Source organism: Myxocyprinus asiaticus, chromosome 8 (genome assembly GCF_019703515.2).
Source record: "Myxocyprinus asiaticus isolate MX2 ecotype Aquarium Trade chromosome 8, UBuf_Myxa_2, whole genome shotgun sequence".
Classification (NCBI taxonomy): domain Eukaryota; kingdom Metazoa; phylum Chordata; class Actinopteri; order Cypriniformes; family Catostomidae; genus Myxocyprinus; species Myxocyprinus asiaticus.
In genome coordinates, this window is record NC_059351.1 from 29,314,739 (window position 1) to 29,337,007 (window position 22,269).

Below are 22,269 nucleotides of genomic sequence, written 5' to 3' on the forward strand. Positions count from 1 at the left end.
TCACGGCTCCTCAGCACAAAACCTGAATGAGTGGTTGCATACCAGCTCCTTTTATACCCATATGTCCAGGGGAGTGGCATGCAAATTCCACTCGCCAATTCTCATTGGCCTTTTTCAAAAAAGCATAGTGTTTGGGGCTCCCAAGAGTGACCCCTAGTGTCACTACATCGACACAACGACTCGTTCCCTCCATCAGGGAACGGAGGTTACAAAAGTAACCAGGAAATTTTGATGACTTTACTATTATTCTAAAATATGAAAAAATAAATAAATAAATAAATAAAATAAAACTATAATAAAGAAAGAGTAAGTGTTTCAAAACTTTTGACCGGTAGTGTACATCTTGGATGGCCTAAGGGTGAGTAAATTATCAGCAAATTTTCATTTTTGGGTGAACTATTCCTTTAAGTGATATAAGAACATATGGAAGATGGGGTAGTGGTCTTTTTCTTAATCAGTTAACATTTCAATTGCTGCTGATACAATTTGCCAAGACAGAGCACTAATACATATTCACGTCATCCCTGATTGGGCTATTATTACACAGAAAGTGGGCATAAATGTGTAATGGATAGAGTTGTTACTTTCCACTCACTTTGCCTTTTTCCCTTTCTCTCTGAGGGAAAGACTGCAATCAGGTGTTTTAAAGGACAGCTAGACCTACATCAGACCCACTATTGTCTGTAACAACAGAGCCGGGACTACACTGATTCTCTTGGATGGCTGTGAACTAATTTTCATTAGCTAAATGCATAATGGACATAAAATAGTTTGAATGTTGAAATGAATTGGAGAGTGAAATGTGTGGGACATACGCACAAAAAAATGTATGTGGGGAAATCAAACAATCCAATGAACATAAGAGACAAGTTGCCCTCTGCCACAGATGAACAGACAGGAAATAAAAGAGCTGCTGCCAGGGGTTTGTACCTACTTTGTAGGACTGCAGGTATGCAACGCCTTCAAATGAGGCTTCCAGGTAGCAACGGAAACCGAGTTCTCATCAGCCGCATAGCTACGCCACACACACTACATGCAAAAAAAAAAAAAAAAAGGGATAAAGGAAGAAGAGTAAAAGAGTAAAAAAGGAAAAGGGCGGTAGAGAAGAAATGTGAAAAAAAAAGAAAAAAAAAGGAAAAAGCAGATTAGTAGAAAAACAAATGTTTTTTTTTTTTTTTTTGGGTCAAAGCAGGCACCCATACATGCCTGTGCACAGGGATTGTAGACTCATAGTGACGCCAAGTGGCCTCAAGGTAAGGATGACTAGCGTCAGTGGAGTAATATCGCCACGCAGCCTTATGCAGGTAAGGGAGAGTAAAACGCACAAAACACAGAAAAGCACAAAACACATCCACTTAGCTATCTTAATGAGGACATACCTTAGACTTCTATTGCTTTTTTTATAAAGCTAATTATACTGTAAATACTGCCAACATAGTCTCATGACAACTTGGACAAAATTTGTATGAGAATGCAAAATTGTAAAATGACTTGACTCATGAAAATGGTTGACTTTTATTTCCATAGAGACCAACCAATCAACAAACAGAACTTCAAATCTTTAAAATACAGGCATCACATTTTGGCTAGCCTCTCATCCAACATTTTCTTTTTAAGAAAGGGGACATCTGTCAATAAATTTGGTTACTCATTCCATATTTATTTATGAAATACAAGTGACTGATGTACACTACCGATCAAAAGTTTTGACCGGTAGTGTATGTCAATAAACCTTAATATGTTTCTCTCATCTTATTCGAAACCCAATGTTTTATTTTTTACTGTGGTACACAAAAGTCATTTTCCTATTAAAATAATGGTTAGGTTTAGGACTTTACAAATTGGTTTACATTAGAGGTTGAACTTAGGAAAAATCATAATATTGTTTGTTGGATTGTTTATTTTTCTCTATGGAGTAAGTCAGCTCATCTAATTTCTTTTTAATTTTACCTTCACATACTATTATTCACTGATTCTAGAGATAAGGGACAAAACATATCCTACATACAAAAGTGTTAAAATCAAGAAATTCATAATAATAAAAATACTGAAAAAGTTAAATCTAAAGAAAATATGTATACTCTTCACATTATATTATTATATGTTTAAATAATTTAATTAGAATTTTTTTAAATGCATGCTCTATACTTGGAAGCACATGTAACTGAACCTGTCCTCAGCAAGGTCACAATGTTAAACTGCCAAACAAAGTGTTTAAAAAATTCAACAAATTTATCAATATAAGTATCAAATGAAAGGCAGGGATCTATCCTCACTTTGCGTCAACTCTGTCAGATTTTTTTTTTATCCTGAATAAATCAGACAATGTCATGGTCAGCTATAACTGTGAATACCCTATCACTTTCTGCTCATGTTGGATGCAATAGTAGGACATATGGTCTGGTAAGTTTTATATTTTTTTATATTTTAAACAAATAATGTTTAACTCTCCGGTCATAGCTTCAACATGTCAACTCCATCATTGCCATTATGATAATTTCTGTTAGAATTGTGGGATCATTTTGGCATTTCAGCTTAGGTTGTAGAGGCAGCTTTAACTTTTAAGTGTACAGCACATGGTTAAGATGAAAAAAATATTCAATTTTGTGTGAGTGTGAAAACAGAGGGTTTTTTTTAAAGCATGTATTTGATCACATAACTTCTTTACTGAACGCCATTATTAGAGCAAATTAAAATAGAATGCTTTTTAGTGTGACTGATGGAGTTGACACAAATGACAGTATGATTATTAAGTTATGAAGTGAATAAAGTGTTTTTACAAAAAAACTGTTCATTAGCTGAGGTCTTTGTCTTCAAATATAACCATTTAAAATATATTTAGTATACTGTATATATTTAAAACCTGTTTTGTCCCTTATCTCAAGAATCAGTGTATTGCTACTTGTCATGAGACCTGTTTGGCACTACAGACTAAACATAAACCTACCGCTAAAAGATTATTAATATTATTTGGCATTTTCAGAACTTATTTTAGAATTTCCTGTATTAATGATTCTTTTTTTCCCCCCAAAATGAGGATGTCTCCAAAGGTAGGTTTTATCATCTTTCTCTCTCTCTCTCTCTCTCTCTCTCTCTCTCTCTCTCTCTCTCTACACACACACACACACACACACACACGTTGGTGCGGATATCCTTATGAGGACTCTCTATAGACATAATGATTTTTATACTTTTTATACTATAGATTCTATCCCCTAACCCTACCCCTAAACCTTAGCCTCACAAAAAACTTTCTGCATTTTTACATTTTCAAAAAAAAAAAAAAAAAAAAACATAGTTTAGTATGTTTTTTTGTTTGTTTGTTTTTTTTTTTTAAGTGATTTGAATTATGGGGACACTAAAAATACCCTCATAAACCACATTTATAACATAATACCCTTGTAATCACCAGTTTGTAACCTAAAAAAATGTCCTCGTAATACACCCCCCCCCCCCCCCCACACACACACACACACACAGTTTGAAGGGTTCAGTGTATATGTAGCCACAAGTTTGAGAGCAGGACATGTTTACAAACAAGACGACTACTGCAGCAGACTCTTAATCGCTGGTGTCAAATCCAAATCTTGCCATGTCTAAACTAGCGAGACATTGGCTGCCCTCACAAATAAAATCACTTTAGATAAGACCATGCACAACCTCAGCCATCTCATAAAATATTGATCAGGCAACAAAGACCATTTTGGTGCATACTGTACTGTATATGCATCAATCACAGATACATAAATATATGGGAATATGAGCAATAGGGCACCCTACTCAGAGGCATGACGTTTCCCCAAGATTTCCATTAAATTCTCTGTCACAAAATACTGTACAATACCATCAATTAAATGTAGCTAAGAATGTAAAGGCAAAATGTGAAAGCTCTTCAGTCTGACCTGTATGAGGCAGGCAGCAGGGTTCCTTCTCTTCTCAAAGTGCTTCTGTCTGTGCTGTTCTTGTACCTTCAGAGCAAAACCTGAGCCAAGAATACCCTGCAAAGCAAGTGCAGTGGAGCCATGTCACTATCAATAGGATCTGGACAATGGGCTCTAGGAAACAAATTCATGAAGTGATGAAGCATTTGTCCTTTGGTTGTAAAAGAAATTACAAATGTGACTTTCGAAAATTACACCATATACTCTATTTTATGCTTATGTATCAGCTCCAAAGCCACCAGATTAAGGAAGTGTTTTTCCCACAATCCATTAGACTTATTTGACTTTCACCCTGCTAATCCCCTCACCCACTCAACTGTGTGACAGTTTCTCATTCCACGAATGTGACTTCCCCCTTATCCTACTTTTGAACAACATACACTTTGCACATACTATATCCATAATCACACTACAGAGACTGATTTATTGCACATAAAAATATTTGCACTCATATAATTTACTATGTTTGAATATAATATAATATATATATATATATATATATATATATATATATATATATATATATATATATATATATATTAGTACTGTGCAAAACTTTTAGGCAGTTGTGAAAAATGTTGTACTGTATAGTGAGTATATTTTCAAAAATAATGATATGAATCATTTTAATTTATCAATTAACTTCATACAAAATGCAGTAAAAAATATCAATATTTGGTGTGACCACACTATGCCTTCAAAACAGCACCACTTCTCCTCGGTACACTTGCATGCAGTTTTTCAAGGTTTTTGGCAGATAGGTTGTTCCAAACATATTGGAGAACTTGCCACAGTTCTATGTATTTAGGCTGTCTAATTTGCATCTGTCTCGTTATGTAATCCCAGACTTACTCAATGATGTTGAGATCCGGGCTTTGTGGGGGCCACACCCAGGGGTGCTTTAACACATGGGCTTACATGGGCTGAAGCCCAGGGGCCCACAACTCCCAGGGGGGCCCCTATTGTGGCGTCAGCCAACCCATTCTCCTCCATCAATGTTCACGGGAGGAGCACGTCTAAACGTTTTCAGTGGGACACGCTGTTGTAAATTGTTTCATTGTTGTGGAAACTGACAGCATGTGGGCTATTGCTCTTTATAATGTGCCTCCAATGTTTTCCCACAGAGACACCAAATAAAAGTCTGCTTAATCAAAATTCAGCTACCAAAGGACAACATTTCACTGTTTAGAGCAAGCACAAAAACCACAAGAACAGTCTCAATTTGCTAATATTTACATTACGGTCCAGTGTTGTGTCTGGAGAGGCGACAACATGTACAAACACTGAATTTGTAAGTAGTAAAACACACATGTGCATTTTGTATATATTATGTTTGTTGGTTAGTGTGTGTAAAAAATAAGCATTGCGATATGTATGAAAGTGTTTTGGTGCGTGTCATATTTACCGCAGGCAGAGTGAAGAAAGAAATCCCGAGCAGGGCGAAACCAGCAGAGAGCATTCGTCCAGTCCAGGTTTTAGGAGTCTTATCTCCATAACCAATCGTAGTGAGGGTGATCTAATCAAAAAAGCACAAGGAGGGTAAATATGATGCCATGCAAAGACAAACCCAGTAACTACACATTTTGTCAAAATTGAGTTATGACCAGATTTGTCCTGTGACCGGTGGGCTTGGCTCAACTACGTACAGATTTATGTATTTATCTAATAACTGCTTTACCATGTCTGTATGTACAACACATTTGACTGGACAATCAAAAAACTTCGAAACAATTTTCATTTAGTGTAGTTATTGTGTTTTGCCTTTGAAGGGCAGTACCTATCCATATAGTTTGTATTTTTGCATCTGTGTACTGCATGACTTTCCTTTTGATCCTATTAATTATTTAGATGGTTGATAAAAGATTTGCCAAGATGCACATGAGGACCTATTAGATAACTTACAAAGAAGCTATTATAATAATGAATTTCCATTGTGTGTGTGAATACCTGTGTGTTATTTTTCAAGCTAAAGGACACTACATATTTGTCGGTGCATTCTATTTTCGTGACTGTGCTAGGCGCAGCGCAATGTGCAACGACAGTGCCCAGCACCTTATCTAATTTTCATGAAAGCATTTATTCTAAGGGCAATTTTGGTGCGTGCAAAGCGCAAGTGGCTGTGGGTAGGAGTGTTTGTGCTATCTATGGGTGAATGCATGCAAACTGGGGGTGTATTTTATGTTAAATAACGTGGCGCAAAGTGCAGTTTGCTATTTTCCTGAGAAATAGGTCATTGTGCTAAAACGTTTCAGTCTGGTTTCAAACCACATCTGTTTTCAGTGCAAAGTCTAAGCTCAGTTCTTGCATTTGCAGTGTGGATTTTTCACCAGCAGATGTTAATAAAGTTCATGTCCAAACTCTGAAAATATAGTGAAACATCAAATAATGTCCATGACAATCACTGTTGAAGCCAACCTTTCTAGTGGTCATGGTTTATTTTTCGATTATAATTATCATTATTTTGTTTATATTTACAATTGTATTTATGATCTAATTTGAATTGGTGTTTTTACACCTGTTGTCGTAGAGTGATTTTAAAGTCACTTCAAAATGGGCTGGTGGAAGAAGTTGGAGAGGGTAAAATGTTTGGATTTGGGGAGGTGGTTACGTTTTTTTTTTTTTTTTGACCACTTCATTATTTTGTTATTTAAATTATATTTTCATTTATTATGAAAGGTAATTGAATTTAGAAATAGTTTTGGTTTATGTTTTTTGTGTTTTAATAAATGAATTGAATTTTTAAAGCAAAATCGACTAATAAAAGTAAAATGCATGCATGCATGCAAAAAAAAATCTCTGGATCCATAATCTAAACTGGAAGGCCATTACAATCACTGTTATCATAGCCATGATTTGTGTGTCAGAAGATCAATATGATTAATAATACTTACATTCTCTTCAATTTAAGTCTACACTCAAGTCCTGACAAAAGCCACATTTTCCATGTGTATAAAAGGAGCATGTCACCACAAATATGTCAAACCCTCAACAAGGATGCACAAAAGAACAAAAATCCATATTTCTATTCTTCTAATTAATTGCATACAGCCAATTTACACTTCCAAATCCTTATGAATGTGCTGTCTTTGCTTATATCGAAGGTGCTTGATAGGGAATGGACTACATAATAGAACACAGACGGCAGAATAACCGGAGATTTAAATTTGACTCAGTCCATTATTGCTTTGAGCGCACAATAGACCTTTTTCACAGACCGTGATGACGCGTTTCCACCTTATTTAGCAGCGTAAATTTTTTATATTATAAATTTTTTAAATACTGAATGTAAATTTAGAAAATTACGCTTTTTGTTATATTACCCTGGAATTAGTTTTAAAAAACGAATTACCACAGCTGCAAGGGGGTTTCGATGACAGCTGCTGAGAGAGCGACAGTAAATTTGGCATCTTTTCCCATTGTACTGTCTTAATCCACCGCTCTCTATTTTTTTTCCTCTTCTGGAAAGTCAGTCAAACATAATAGTGGATTTTTTCTTTTGGTCTTGGAGCAAATGGGTAAGTGAAAATAACATTGGCTGTGATCTCCCATTCACTCCCATTCACCACTGTCGAAATTTACCCTGCAAATATTTACTTCTGCATTCCAAAACTCAGAGTGTGAAAAAGGTCAATTTTGTCAAACCCACTTGCGCCTAGACTTAGCGCATGCTTGCAAGAAAATACCAAAACTTCATGACCATGCCCACTGACTTTGCATGTATGACATATCGTATAGCGCTGAACTTTGTGCTCTTAAAATAGGGCCCTGTATGTGTATCTCCTCTCTTCTGTGTATAAGTGGCCTTTGTCTTTTCTTTCTGGGTTGAAACAGCCTGAATGAGGCAGACAGCGATTCCTTTTGATTTAGCAACTCCATAAGGGGCCTCCAAGCGTGACCAGAAATGGCACAAGTCATTTTGTACCATTACTTTATATCTGCATGAAAATGGAATCTATAATGAGCCTGAGCATAACCTACATGGAAAAGGTTTCAATTTCCCAAACAAGGTGGAGGGCAATGATAAAAGGGCTGAACGAAAAAGGGTTAGCCTGAAAATATTGCTGAAATGTGATATCACTGATTATATAAAACTGAAACTATTGCAATTTTCCAGTAATATTGCCCAAACAAAGAATGAGGGAAATGACTGAAGAATTACATGCCTTAATAGAAGCACCTGCTTTGTGAAGCTCATGTCTCTCTATGTTGTAGATATGAGGGATGTGGAGACTCACCGTGCCCCACCATAATGCATCAGCATAGGTGGCAAAGTCTTTATTGAACTCTTTCTCCACCAGATAGACCAGGAAAGAGGAAAAGATTAGCACAAGGAACCCAATGTACCAGGCTGTGACCAATTCCTATTGAACACAGAAGCAAATGCTGAGGACATTCAGAGGAACACAGTAGTGGCAAATATCTGTACAGCAGGGCAGATGGATCTGACACCTTTCAAGACACGTTTTGGCTACAGAGTTATTTTAGTGATAGTTAAAATCATGCTTTTAAATGATTCAGGTGTTTTTTATCCAAGGCAACAAGACCAAAGGCACATCATTCTAAATGATGATTTTTTTTTTTTTATAGATGTGATAATTGGATATAACCTCCAGTAAATATAGAACACAAAGACAATATACAACAGCAACTGATGGTAAAGTACTCTGAATGTGAGTTGAAAGCATAGGCTGAAATGTTTTCATTTTGACCCCACACAAATTTGATTAACCATGTAGTTCTGTGAGTGAAAACACTGGAATAGATCCAAATGTGGGGTTACTATTTTCACCATATTCCCAGTGCCCTCTCATTAATTCTCAGAGTATTTGTATTGGTTTGACTGTCTCATATTAATCTCTTATCTGAATGTTTTTCTTAATTTGGAGGCATGAATCCATTAGAGATGGATTTGTCTATCATCCACAAATGCAATCCCATGTGTCTGAGTCATATTCTGCTTCACATGTTTACCTAAAGAAAATAATGCATGGTCCTAAAAGTTTAATATCACTTCAGAATAACAAAAAAGATAAAGCCTCATCTCTCAACATTTACTGATGTTTTACTTTAAACTCTTCTTTAAATTCACCTCAAGTCTGCCAAACTTACTTTGCTGTGTGCATAAACTACAGATCCCAGAAGCTTCCAAGTGCCTCCACGGCGGTCCATGCGTACCATTCGCAGGATCTGTAAAAAACGTAAGCTTCGCAGTGCAGATGTTGCAAAGATGTTGCTTTGGCTTCCCGCCGAAACAACGGCAACAGAAGCAATCAGCACTATAATGTCTGAGGGGGAAAGGAATAAATAAATACAACATTTTATATATAACATTTTAAATATTTTACATGAGTAGCAAGTTTACAAAAATTTTCATCCACATTTTTGGAAATGTTTTCAATATTAAAAGATTCTCTATACTATCCCAGCTTACGATGCAGAGAGATAATACAAATAAGTTATTCATTGGTTGTTTTCCCAGAAAAGTGTAAAAACTGGGGCTCTCTGGCGCCATCAAAACATTCTGCAACTAACAAACTTCCCCTTGAGCATCCCGATAAGCCCGACACAGCTATATTGGTTCAACCAATGGCGTGAGTCTGGTGTAATAAGTATACTGTAAGTATACCTTGGCACAAAAGCAAATGAATAATTTGTAAATTAGAAGACAATTATGTCTTCTGTTGTGTCTATGCAATTTATGAGGTAAATGAGCTCTCAAACTTACACTTCTCAAAGGAAAGTTCATGGAGGACCAAGCAAAAACGAACAGTCCTGAAGTGTATATGAATTAATTAGAGTGATTTTCAATCTGTCGTCATGCCCACACTCTGTGGGAAAAGAGTGTGGATGGAGAGGGGAAAAGAGGGATAAAGAGACAGAAGGAACAAGAGAAGGACACAGGAAGTTCACACAGAAACCACATCCACTTGGAGAAGCGACATCAAACCCTCAAAGAACAAACAATTCCAAGGCACTACTCAACTGCAATAATATTTTCTTTCTCTTTCTTTACCCCCTTCTAATTTCTCATATTCTTTGTAGCTTATGAACTCAAATTTTCCCAAAAGAGGGCCTCCATGCTCTGCCGCTCCAAACTCTGCTGTAGTCTGTCATTCTAAATCAAATCAATGCATTATATGTATGCTTAAATCCTTCAGGGAGTCTTGAGCTGGGAGGGAAAATGCTGATTTAGGTGTAGAGGTGCATTCTAAATGTATAAATTATGATACTGTTCTCCAGCACAGAAGAAAGACGACTCATGAAAAATGCATCAGGCCTTTACACGAAAGAGACCACCACACAATATCAGGCCTCTTGAAAACATGTTGGTGTGAATATTTCTTAAACTGTTTTTATATGGGACATCAACTTGATATCAATCAGGGCTGTAACCACAACAGACTTTGTGGGACTTGACCTCCCAATATTTAGATTAGTGCTCAACAGATATTGGCTTTTCAGTGGTTGATTCTTAAATTATAACTTTTAGATCCTCTCAATTCTGAATATGGAATAGGTTTTTACATCCTTGATGGTAAATCATGAATTGTTAAGCAAGAAAAGTTACACTTGTGTACCAAACCTGGCTTTAATAATACAGAGAATTCCCAGAGAATGACTCTATCAAATACAATGTAAAAACATGAAAGGTTGTCTTTTACAAATCCTTAAAAATGAAATCATGTAAAACAAGACTGATGATGTATTATTGAATTAAGATATATACTGTGCTATTTGATTAAGATGAGAAATTTAATTATATAGCATTTCACAGAATATGATGTTAATGTTATTGGCTCAAGCTGAATGACAGAATTAATTGATGGTGATTTGACAGACTTAATCTGAAACATCTCGTTTCTCTTTGCAGTGTGGTGCACTACGTTTGAGAACAGACAAGGGGCAACCTTTCTTGGTGTTGCTATAAAGTGCTGAAGGGTTGTCCTGCACTAAAACAATATCACACCTCATCATCTGAACACCATTCTTTCTCTGGCAGGGTTAATTTATCAGTTTTACACATAAATACCATCTAATGGAGGTTAGTGACTTGTTAAATAAAACAGGAGAATGTACACTTAATTTAAACTAAAACTAAAAAAACAAACAAACAAAAAAAACAAAAACAGTCTGAATAAGTTTATTCTGAAAACAGCTTCCTAACCACACTTAACACTTAGAAAACAACACAACAATTCCCACCGACAATCTAAGTAAATGACCATAATGAAAGTACTGTCAAAATACAGTCCCTAAAGCATACAGTATAGCAGCTAATCAGTTGTTAGTGACACAGTTTACCCTTAGGTCCTGTAGGACATCTGATTATCAAAATATTCACTCCTAATGGTCATTAAATGATCTCAAACAAACATTATTAACTCTTGGTGGCAGGGACTAAAAACAAAATATTTTTCATTTCGGTTAGTTCTGAGCAAAAACATAATTTTTTCGTTCTGGTTCAGAAGTTCCACAGCCTCCTTTTCAAAAGGTTACCGGTTAGAAAAAATAAAAGAATGGTTAATAATGTTCTTTTAAAATTACAGTACTCTGCACTAAGGGGCAGGTGAAATGCCAATTGCAGTGTTGCCCGAACACGCAAAACTGAATTAATGCATCATATCTAACAATAATTCAGTGAAGACTTGGAAACAACTCTGAAATGTTCTTCTTACCTTTAATAAGTTTTCCTTGTATCTGGATTAGCCGTGCATGTACAGTATACAGTACGTAGTAATTATACATTGTTGTTAAAAAGGTCTTCATTCACAGAATGCAACATCAACAATGAGCAATTAGGCAAAAATGTTAGATGCAGCCGTTTCCCTTTAGTATCAAAGCACGTTTCATTTTTTCGGGCAACATGAAGTGGTGTAGTTCCAAAAATTTGTCAGGTTTCTGCCCTTAGTTTTGGGTTTTTCCCCTTTGGGGCAGAGCCCTGACGTGTTCTATGACTGTTTTATGTCTTGTATCTGGATTCAGCCACTTCCGTTGGATTGGTTTATTTACTCTGTGGCTGAGTCCAGGCACTTGTGTTTTGTCTCGTGTTATGTGAAAGCAATTGGTTTTGTGTGTTCTCATTTCCTTGTGTCTTGTCTTTATTGATACCCTGCCCTCTCATTTGCCTTGTTACCTGTTTGATTATTAGTTTATGGTCTTCACCTGCCCTGCTCGGTATCCCTCCTGATTTCTCTCCCCACTTATTCTCCCTTGTGTGCTCTGCCTTTTGCCAGTTTGTTGTCTCTACTTTGTCTAGTCGGTCATCGTGTTTTCTCTAGTCTTGTTTATTCATTCGTGTTTGTTAATTTGTCTGTTAGTTTTTGTTTCTTGTTTTATCTCTCCCCCGTGAGAGTTTTGGTTATGTTTTCAGTTGTTTGTTTGGTTTTCGGTTTTCTCTCCCTTGTGAGAGTTTTGTAAAAAAAAAAAATTTATTTTCAATAAAATCCCATCTTTGTTCTCTAGCGTTTGGGTCCTCTTCTCTTCACGCTGCTAGCGTACCGTGAAAAAATTGACTATGATAAACCTTTTGGCCTTTGGTTTCATGAAAAAAAAAACTGGAGCAAAATATATCGGTTATAACAGGTTACCACAGCCTTCTACATAGCGAGTAAATTTCACGCTACGTGACTAAAATATGTCTGTTATTAGCCACTGGCTAGTAAATATTAACATTTCACTTGCAAGTCATTGAGTTGCATAGTGTCGAAGCACTGAGACCCTTTTACTGAATAAAAGCAGGTGATTAAGTAGCTGGATTCAGTCTCATCTTTCCCTGCATGCTGTGTCTCATGAGCACGCAGGAAAACTTGTTTGTGTCTCATTCAGTTAAACTCCGAGTGTGTCATGGAACCGTACCGTGCACGTCACCAGAGCAGCTCTCTTAAGAGCGCATGAAGATGAACCACTTCTCAAGTGCTCTGATGTTTGCGCCATCTACAGAGGCTCGCGCCAAACTCCTGCAAAAATATAAATGAGGTATACACTTATTAATTTAATAGTGAACGCAAAGCACTCCAGTTTCACTTTCGTGTAACGACCATGTAATGGCAAATGTCCGTGGTCATGTGCACCTACTCTATTACTATGGAGATGCTAAAATGCAAGAAACAGAATCTCAAAGTCTTCCTTCATGAGAAATAAGGACTTGTGAGTAAATCAGAGAGCCTTAAAATAAAGTTAAAGTGTGCAGAATTTAAGGTAGAAATATTTTACTATTGCATAATATAATATAATATATATACAAACCCATTTCCGAAAAAGTTGGAACAGTATGAAAAATGCTAATGAAAACAAAAATTAGTGATATATTCCCTTTATATTGAAAGCACTACTACACATTATATGATGTTTTAACCTGTGAATTTCATTTTTTTTTTAATATATATATATATATACAGTAATTTCAAATCAGATGATAGCAACACGCTCCAAATAAATTGGGACAGTCGAGTGTTTTTCACTATGAAACATCACCATTTGTTCTAATAACACTTATTAAGCATTTGGGCACTGAAGACACAAGTTTGTTAAGTTTAGAAAGTGGAATTTTACCCTATTCATCTATTATGTAGGTCTTTATCTGCACAATTGTATGGGGTCTTCATTTCCATGTGGTGTGCTTTATAATGCTCACACAGCCATGCACTTGTATTCCAGGCAGTATGTGGTCTGAAGTTGTCCTGCTGGAAAATGCAGGGACATCCCTGGAAAAGATGGTGTTGGATGGCAGTATATGTTGCTCCAAAATTTGTACATATCTGTCTGCATTCATGGTGTCTCACAGATGTGCGAGTTACCCATGCCATGGGCACTAACACACCCCCGGCCCATATAGACACTGGCTTTTGGACCTGATGCTAATAACAGCTTAGATGGTCCTTTTCCTCTTTGTCCCGGATAACACGACGGCTGTATTTTTGGAATGTGAAATGTGGACGCTTTGAACCAAAAAACACAGTTACACTGTTCTACTTTCCATCTAAGATGAGACCGAGACCAGAGAAGTCGGCAGCGCTTCTGGACAGTGTTGATGTAGGGCTTCTGCTTTGCATAGTAAAGTCTTAACTTGCACCGGTGGATGCAGCGGTGAGTGGTGTTGACTAACAAAGTTTACTAAAGTTATCCCAAGCCCATGTTCATGATATCCATTACAGATGAATGCTGTTTTTTAAGACAGTGACATCTGAGGGATCAGAGATCATGCACATTCAAAAGTGGTTTTCGTCTTGCCCTTTACGCACCGAGATTTGACCAGATTCCTTGAATCTTTTAACTATATGAAATGCTTCCAATTTTTCTTTGGGGAACATTGTTCTCAAAGTGCTGGATTATTTGTTGAAGCATCTCTTGTTAAATTGACAAGTCTTGAATGATCCTTGCTCTTGAAGGACTAGGCTGTTTTTGGAGGCTCCTTATACAGTATAAAGTATTATGACACAATTGCCTCACCTGTTTAACATCTCCTGTTTCACATCGCCTTGTTATTTCAACTCGTCAAATTGTTATTAGTCTTAAATTGTCCCTGTCTCAACTTTTTTGAAGCGTGTTGCAATCAACTGATTTGAAATTACTGTACATTAAAAAAAAACAAAAAAAAAAAACAATGAAATTCACAAGGTAAACATCATATAATGTTTAGTTGTAGTGCTTTCAATATAGCAAAGGCTGAATATAATTTACAAATCACTCCTTTTTGTTTTTATTTGAATTTTTCATACTGTCCCAACTTTTTTGGAATTGGGGTTGTAATATAATATAATATAATATAATAGCTATACAAGTGGACTGGGTTACAAAACAAACAAAAGAAAGCAAACTGCGTGAAAATGTAAAATGGACCAAGACATCTGAAAATAAGAGAGATATATTTTAGTTATTTAGAAACAAATACATTGAAATATTTTGATAATTAAAATATGATTTTAAAATGTATACTTTTATATTTTTTACAGCATGGTCTGTTCAAATACTTGATTCTGATTGGCTGGAATACGTGCAGTTCAAACCGTTGAATGCACAGGTAGTTCCGGTCAGTTTTAATCACGGTTCGATATTAATGCGCTGTTTGTAACCATAGCAACATTACATTACAGAGTAATATATTGGAATTCAGCTCAGAGCTGGTGACAGCAGAGTACTGAAGAGGGGGTGTTTGAAATACCGAAAGGGGGCAATGATATAATGCAAATTATTCCCAACTAGAAAAACATATGTAGCCCATTCCCAAACATATTTATCAGGCCGCAAACAAACACTACAACCACGAAACTAAAAGCTACTGAGCAACTTGCAGATGCCAGAGCATGGAATAATCTTACTACATAAAATAAAAAGCAAAATAGCCTAGGCCTACATATTCGAAAACTCAACTCATCGATAGCCATGATATAAATTCGTCTTAGACCACCAGAAATATGTTTTCAGCAGTTTTACCGTGAATACAGACAAGTTACCATGACAGCACCATCACCAAAAGTAATTAATTCTCTCCATTATACTGTGTTGCTACAGTGGACTTTCTCACAAATGTATAAAGTGAATTGCACTCATCAAAAAAATCCCCAACTGCACTCTCGGATGAAATAGCATGCACGATAATCAAATGTAATTGATGATTAAAACAATGAATGTAGGGGACTTCTATGTTTAATTTGTTTTGAATAAGTATCTGCATGCCTCCTTCTCTCCCAGACATGACGGTGGCCTCGTCATAACACTGACTTCGTATTTTATTTATGTCGAGACCAACATTTAAATGCTCTTCAAGCACAATGTTAGTGAGTGACAGCGCATCACACTTGTTTGTGGTCAATATCGACAACAGCCTCTCTTGCACTGTGCAGTTCTGGTCTACATACCGAAGAACTATAGAGATATTCTCACTGCCTGTTGGGTCCTTAGTTCCATCCACCTTAATTGTAAACCATGACTCCCCAAAATCTTTCACAATTTGCTCTGTCATGATCATACTCATCAGTTTAATTAAATCATTTAGCATTTTTTGTAATTGTACTGAAAGCCTGTGCTAGCTCTTTATGTTGTCTCAGCGTGTAATCAAATAGAGACAGGAACAGTACACTGCCCACTTGACCTCTGTTCTCAACTGAATCAACTGCACCCCTCAATGGCAGTTCGTTTGAGACTAGAATTCAATAATGTCTACAATTGCTGACAGGCAATTGTACAGGCAGTTTCGAGGAAGTTGATCAGAATTTACGAGGATTAAAATCTCCTTTCTTGTCGAATATCACAATTGCTGCTCTTGTCAAATAGCCACGAATGTTTGATGCTCTTTACTGTTAGCACGTCTGCAAAATCCCTTCACCTTATCTCCAGCATGCTTCCAGAGTGACTGAGGCGGGCCTGTGTTGTCCAGACTACTTGTTTGGAGCCCAGGACCAGTGCTAGTAGCAGCTGCTGCTGTTGTAGGTTCTTTATTTTTAATCAATTTTCGAATGTCCTTGTTGAAACTAGCTAGCAAATACAATGCAACCTTCATGCAATGTACGCACGTTTGTTCTTTTCGTGGCGTTGAAAGTTCAACGTAACGTAACCTAACATAGGTGTGGGAGCATGCTTAACGAGACAACCAATCAAAATGTGACTTTGCGTAACAAATTGCCCTTAACTAAAATATTGCTACTGTAGCCTAATATTAACACTAAAAAGCTGATGCACTTTGTGATTTTTTTCAAAATCCCTATTTCATCTTTAAAATCCCTTTTCACGTTTATCTTGACTCGGGGGCGGGATAGGCTGGTTGATGAGCCATTGTTCCACGTCATGGTCGATGAGCCAGCGTTCCACGTCATGGCCGCCGAGCCAGAGTTCCACGTCATGGCTGCCGAGCAGGAAATCAGAAGGTACGCGCAACTGGCATGGGAGACATGCGTGCGCCCTGCCCGAGGGCATGAAGGCGACGCCAGAGCCCTGGGGATCCAAGCCTCAGAATATGCAGACCTAGCGCTTGAAGGCAACGAAATGCCTCGCGTTAAGGTGAATGCTAGAACAGGACCCCAGAGGCGCCGATCACCCCGCCAGCAGGGTAGGCAACAGAATCAGGGGGGTGGTGACCAGACTCACCCCCAGGGTCATGGTAGGCCTAAACAACAAAACGTTCGCCGGCCGAAAGGAAAGGCGCGTTTCGAACAAAAACCCAAACAAGAAGGTGGGTGGGTAGAAAAGGTTTCAAATCCCCTCAGAGAACAAGATTTGAGAAAAGAAATGGAGGATATAAGGAGATGCTTGACTGAGTTAGAAACGAATCTTGACATGCTCCGTTGTTCACCAGGTCCGCCGAGCTCCTCAAAGGAACACGGCGCTGAAACCCCGTCAGTATGACTAGACGATGTACCCCCTCCCGTTAACACCAAAGTTTAATTTGTAGGTTGGGGAAAGGGGAACAGGGTCCAAGTTGCTCCCCAAAACAGTCACTCCTAACATGCCACACCCTCCTTTTCTGACCTTCTTGGGCTATCTGTACCGTAAGGGCAACGCCTGACACATGGGTCATTCAGCTCCCATGCACTACTCGACACTGGTTCCGAAATAAGTTTAATAGGTTCCAACACCTTTGCAGAGGTGGCTAGAGCAAAGCTCTCCCTTGGCAAACCGTTATAGACAGAGACCTGCAATGTAAGCATCACAAGCTACATGCAAGATAGGTCGTCTATTACAAAACAGGCCTGGATTGACACCTTTCAAGGGATGATGCTAATACACCGTTTACATATGTCCCATTGATACGGAACCACTGTTATTTGGCCAGGACCTACTGAACCGACTGGCTCCACTCATTGATTGCTGTCGTGGACACGTGGGCTCAGGTTGACATACCGAGACCACTTGGTCCAAAAAACACTTTGCCAGCTTCAGATGGACAAGTCACCATCGTCCAAAAATCCAGCAGAGACGACGACTCCAATAAGAACAATTACAGGGCCTGGGTAAAACCCTTCAGGATACTATAGTCACTGTAAATTTGCACTCCGTTCTTATCAATAACACTCTGCACGCTTTAGGGACTTTGTCAGAGAAGACAACTTATGTGCGTATAGTTAGAGGTCTAATGTAGGACCTACTCAGGGAAATTAGCTCCTCAGTCAACAGTCTGAGGGGTGGAAGGATTCCAGCTTACCTGGTCTCCCTAGACCTTGTCGAACAAATCCTTAGATCTGCTACTATCTCCATTGTGCAACCTTCACAGATACACCTGGCATATAGTTTTGGCATTGAAATTCCAATCCATGTAAATACTCAGAACCTCAATATAGGATTTATCCTCAATCTACCATCATAGGCAGAATATATACAGACTAAAGTCCATATTTAATGTTGGTTTTCAGAGAGGTAATGCACACATTCATCTCAAAACACAATTAACACTCGCCTACCATGATGAGGACCCCTCGCTCTACCTTATCCCTAACCTAAACATGTGTACCAAGACAAAGAACATTCATTGGGTTTGTCCAAATGCAACCCCTTTGTTAGAGAGGTGACTAACTACCTCTGCGGCCTAAGAGCCGAATTCCCTGAACAAGTGTCAAGGTAGCATGTCCATCAAAGATGAAGGAACAGAGACAAGGGTAGATCGAGCAGGCAATCGCTGGCTCGTTAACACACCAGCCACCGAAGTCCCAGTGTCATACAACCGCCATGATACAGCCATTAAACTAACACTACCAAACCAAACGGTGTTCTTAACCGTTCCCAAGGAGCCACTGTGCACATTGACAATATTGTCCTCCATCATCTCAACGTCGACAAACATGATGCAGAAATTGAGATCATGGACACATTTGGAGGTCACAACCTCACCATTGATGACACCCTTCAACACCAGCTTCAGGCTGAAGGGACGAAATTAGTGAAGTTCAGTCTCAAACCGACTGGCTTGACCACTATATTTCCTAGTCACATAAGTGGATCGTCATCTTACTGAGAACACCGTATTGGTTTGGTTGGCCTCTGGCTCCTCCTTAGTGGTTGACGCATCGCAATTATTGCACACGCCATGTACAGGTACATTCAACACCTACAGGCCAGACTGGACTCACTCCTCGTACAGCCACGTTTTACACACCAGTCTGAGCCCATCCCACAGGTTAACCCCAATCATTTCCAAGGATAAGCCTTTTAACCTTTAACCTCCTTTCCTCTAACATTTTGTTCCTAGTAACCAATGTCAGGTTCTACTTTGATTTTGTGTTATGACCAAAGAACAACAAAGGATTGTGTTACAGTTAATGCTGTGCCTTCCAATAACTTGAAATGTTTATGTGTGATGAATGTAGTTTTAGATTTAGCTAGAAGTTCTATGCCCAGATGTGCCTCAATCTCTGTCCAGACGATAAAGCCTCTGTGAACTGTAATGAATTGTATGGACTGTGCAACCATTTTCTTTCCTATCAGGAATACATGGATGGCGTAACCCACAGGTTACTGTGAACCGACAAGAACTGTTCGGCCCTTCAGTTGCTCTAAAGATGCTGGACAACAACCAACTCTTCAGACCAAAGGGGGGAATATTGGGCCTCATGTATTCAGATAGAAGACAAAGGCAGGCCTAACACAGTCGTAAAACCTAACTCAGGCCCCCATATAACAAGTCATAAATCTTACTGATTAAAACCGTGCCAAAATCAAACAAAGGGAGTCCAAAACAGACTACAAATCCCATGAAGCCTTGCTCACTAAAGGATCGAACTCTCAACTCGTATTGGATGAGGCACGCGACAGAACGCACCTCAACCATGACATCATCAGGAGTAGAAATACCTCTGAAATGCTTCCGGGATTTGCTTCCAGCAACTTTGCTCGCCGTGCGTAGACGCAGCTCATCGCTGCTCTCAGGTGCAGCCTTGTGGCACAAGGAAGTAACGTCTGACTTGAAACTGTGGCCATACAGTCTCCATCTCGTTGGACGAGTTGAGATTACTCTGTGTTCCACCGAACACTCTAACTGATCCGAAGGAGAACGCCGAGCAATCTGCATCTTCATCCGTTTGCCTGCAGAAGTGAAGAGATAAAAGATTTCTCTTCCATCTTCAATCAAGTCGATGTCGCTGATTTCTCCGCCAGCCTGCCGAGAATCAGCAGCCGTACCGCCTGCCGACAGAGTGAGGAAATGGCCTCCCGTCATCACCCGAGCCTCGAGGAACTGAGTCTGAGTTAAAGGACGGATGAACACACATTCTGCATCCTCATGCGATTCAAGTAAGAGGTTTACATCTGGGCAGAGATAGAATATTATAGTGTGTTATTCTTGTGTATCAAGGTTATTGCTTATACAGTTTACGGACCGCCATGTCTGCTCATTATTAATACTCAGGGTATTAATTATCACGAATTTGATTTGCTGTATTGTAGTCCAAGCACATTGGACTGTTGTGAATTTCCGCCATCGCGGGTGAGACCGGCACATGGAGTTTATCCATTAAAGAATCAAAGACCGCGGGACGGTTTACGAGCTGTCCACCGTGACTCTGAGTGATAAACTAACAGCTGCTTTCTCTCCCACGATCGCGAAATCGGCTTTGGGGCCGTCACTTAATTCTCTCTCTCTCTCGTACTAACACACACAGACACACACACTCTCACACATACACCCTCATGCGTTATAGGATTATTTTGATTTCCATATCTAATCATATCACTGTTTAGTTTGTAGTTGTAAGTTGGAAGTTGATTGACTGTGTTGTATTAATTATTAATTGATATTACTGCATAAATAAACTTTGTTATATTACAAAGAGAAGTGTTTTGGTTTGTTTTGCATACACCTGTGTCATGCTGACGGGATGTCAGTGCTTGGATTCAAGCCTTCATTCATTGTTTTTTTCCCAAAAATCGATATTCTTCGGATGTCGATTTTCCTAAGAAAACAATCTAATATTGAGACTGTTATACTATCTGGTTATTAGTCCCTGATTCCAGGGTGGTGCCCCGTCAATGTTAATCCTTATTAATATTCTACTGATTTTTGATAATTGATAATTATCTTTGATGATTGTTGAATTTGAATGATCAATAAGCTAGTGTTAATTTTAATTAATGTTTCATCGATGTTAACAATTAATGATTATCTTTGATAATTGTTGATCTAAAGGATTAGAAAAAGCTAACATTGATTCTCATCAATGTTCTATTGATTTTAATAATTACTAATTATCTTTGATAATTATTAATTATTGCTAATAACCAAACCCACTCCTAAACGTAGCGCACTACATTTACTGGAGCCCCATATGAGGTTTTAATGAGTTAGATTCAATTAATTAATTTAAATATTAATTAATAGCTAAAGAAATAATTATTATTTCTGATAGTAGCACTGATCTAAACAACCAGTAAAGCCATACACCACTATGAATAAATAGTGTTTCTAATAGTTGCCAATGCATAAGACTGGCATGGTTGGAGGGTGAACTCTGACCCTGCCACAGTTCAGAGATGTGTAGCTAGCTAACTATCTAACAAACAGTAGTCAGTTAACTTAGTTAACTACAAACTTAAATTATCTTTTTTAATAACATAACTTACTAACCAACTAGCTAACTAACTGTAATGTTTAGAGGTTACATTAAAATACATAAAACTACAACGTTGATCTGACCAATGATACGGTGTTTGTTTTTATTTGTGTAACTTACGTCCTAACTAACTACCAACCAACCAACCACTTCACTAAGTAGTTAGTTTAGTTAAAAACTAAACTAATTTGTTAACTTAAATTAACTAAAAGTAGTTACGTTTGTTAACTACAGTAACTACATTTTTTTTTAGGAGTTACATAAAAAAGACCTTAAACTAAGACTTTAAACTAACTAAACTCTGACTAATGATGGTGTGTTTTTGTTTCTATTTGTGTAACATGTATCCTTTAACAGTATGTAACTAATCATTCTGTGCTCATTGGCCTCCCTGAATTCACACATGTGAAATGAATAAAAAACTCTTTCACCCTGATCACACTAGTCACCATTTCACAACCTTAGCAGAGGAAACCAATTTCACTCCATTTTTTCAAGCTCTAGCAAAACTGTCAGTGCCTATACTTAAACCTCTGCTTAACCTCTCCCTTTCAGATCTGAATGGGCTAAATATGTGACGAGGCAGATGAGGAAATTGGATCTAAACGCAGCTTTTAATGAAACAAAAGATAAACAAGGTAACGCAGAATAAAAGGAAACAAAACACAGTGAAACCAGGCACAGAACATGACAACACGTGTGAAGACTGACCAAGAAACCAGCAGAAACAAGGGCTTAAATACACAAGGGCAAACAAGGGAACGAGGAACACCTGGGGACAACAATCGGGGAAA

The 22,269-nt window shown here is 38.0% G+C and overlaps 1 protein-coding gene across 1 annotated transcript in view; it reads right to left on the reverse strand.

Moving 5' to 3' along the window:
* LOC127444908 (potassium voltage-gated channel subfamily KQT member 5-like) overlaps positions 1-22,269 on the reverse strand; it is a 204,641-nt gene that overhangs the window by 40,931 nt on the left and 141,441 nt on the right. The window contains exons 4-8 of the mRNA XM_051704562.1: positions 9,051-9,226; positions 8,177-8,302; positions 5,347-5,457; positions 3,903-3,998; positions 935-1,029 (exon numbers count right to left, since the gene is read on the reverse strand). Of these exons, the coding sequence (XP_051560522.1) occupies positions 935-1,029; positions 3,903-3,998; positions 5,347-5,457; positions 8,177-8,302; positions 9,051-9,226 (604 nt within the window). The remainder of the gene's footprint in view (positions 1-934; positions 1,030-3,902; positions 3,999-5,346; positions 5,458-8,176; positions 8,303-9,050; positions 9,227-22,269) is intronic.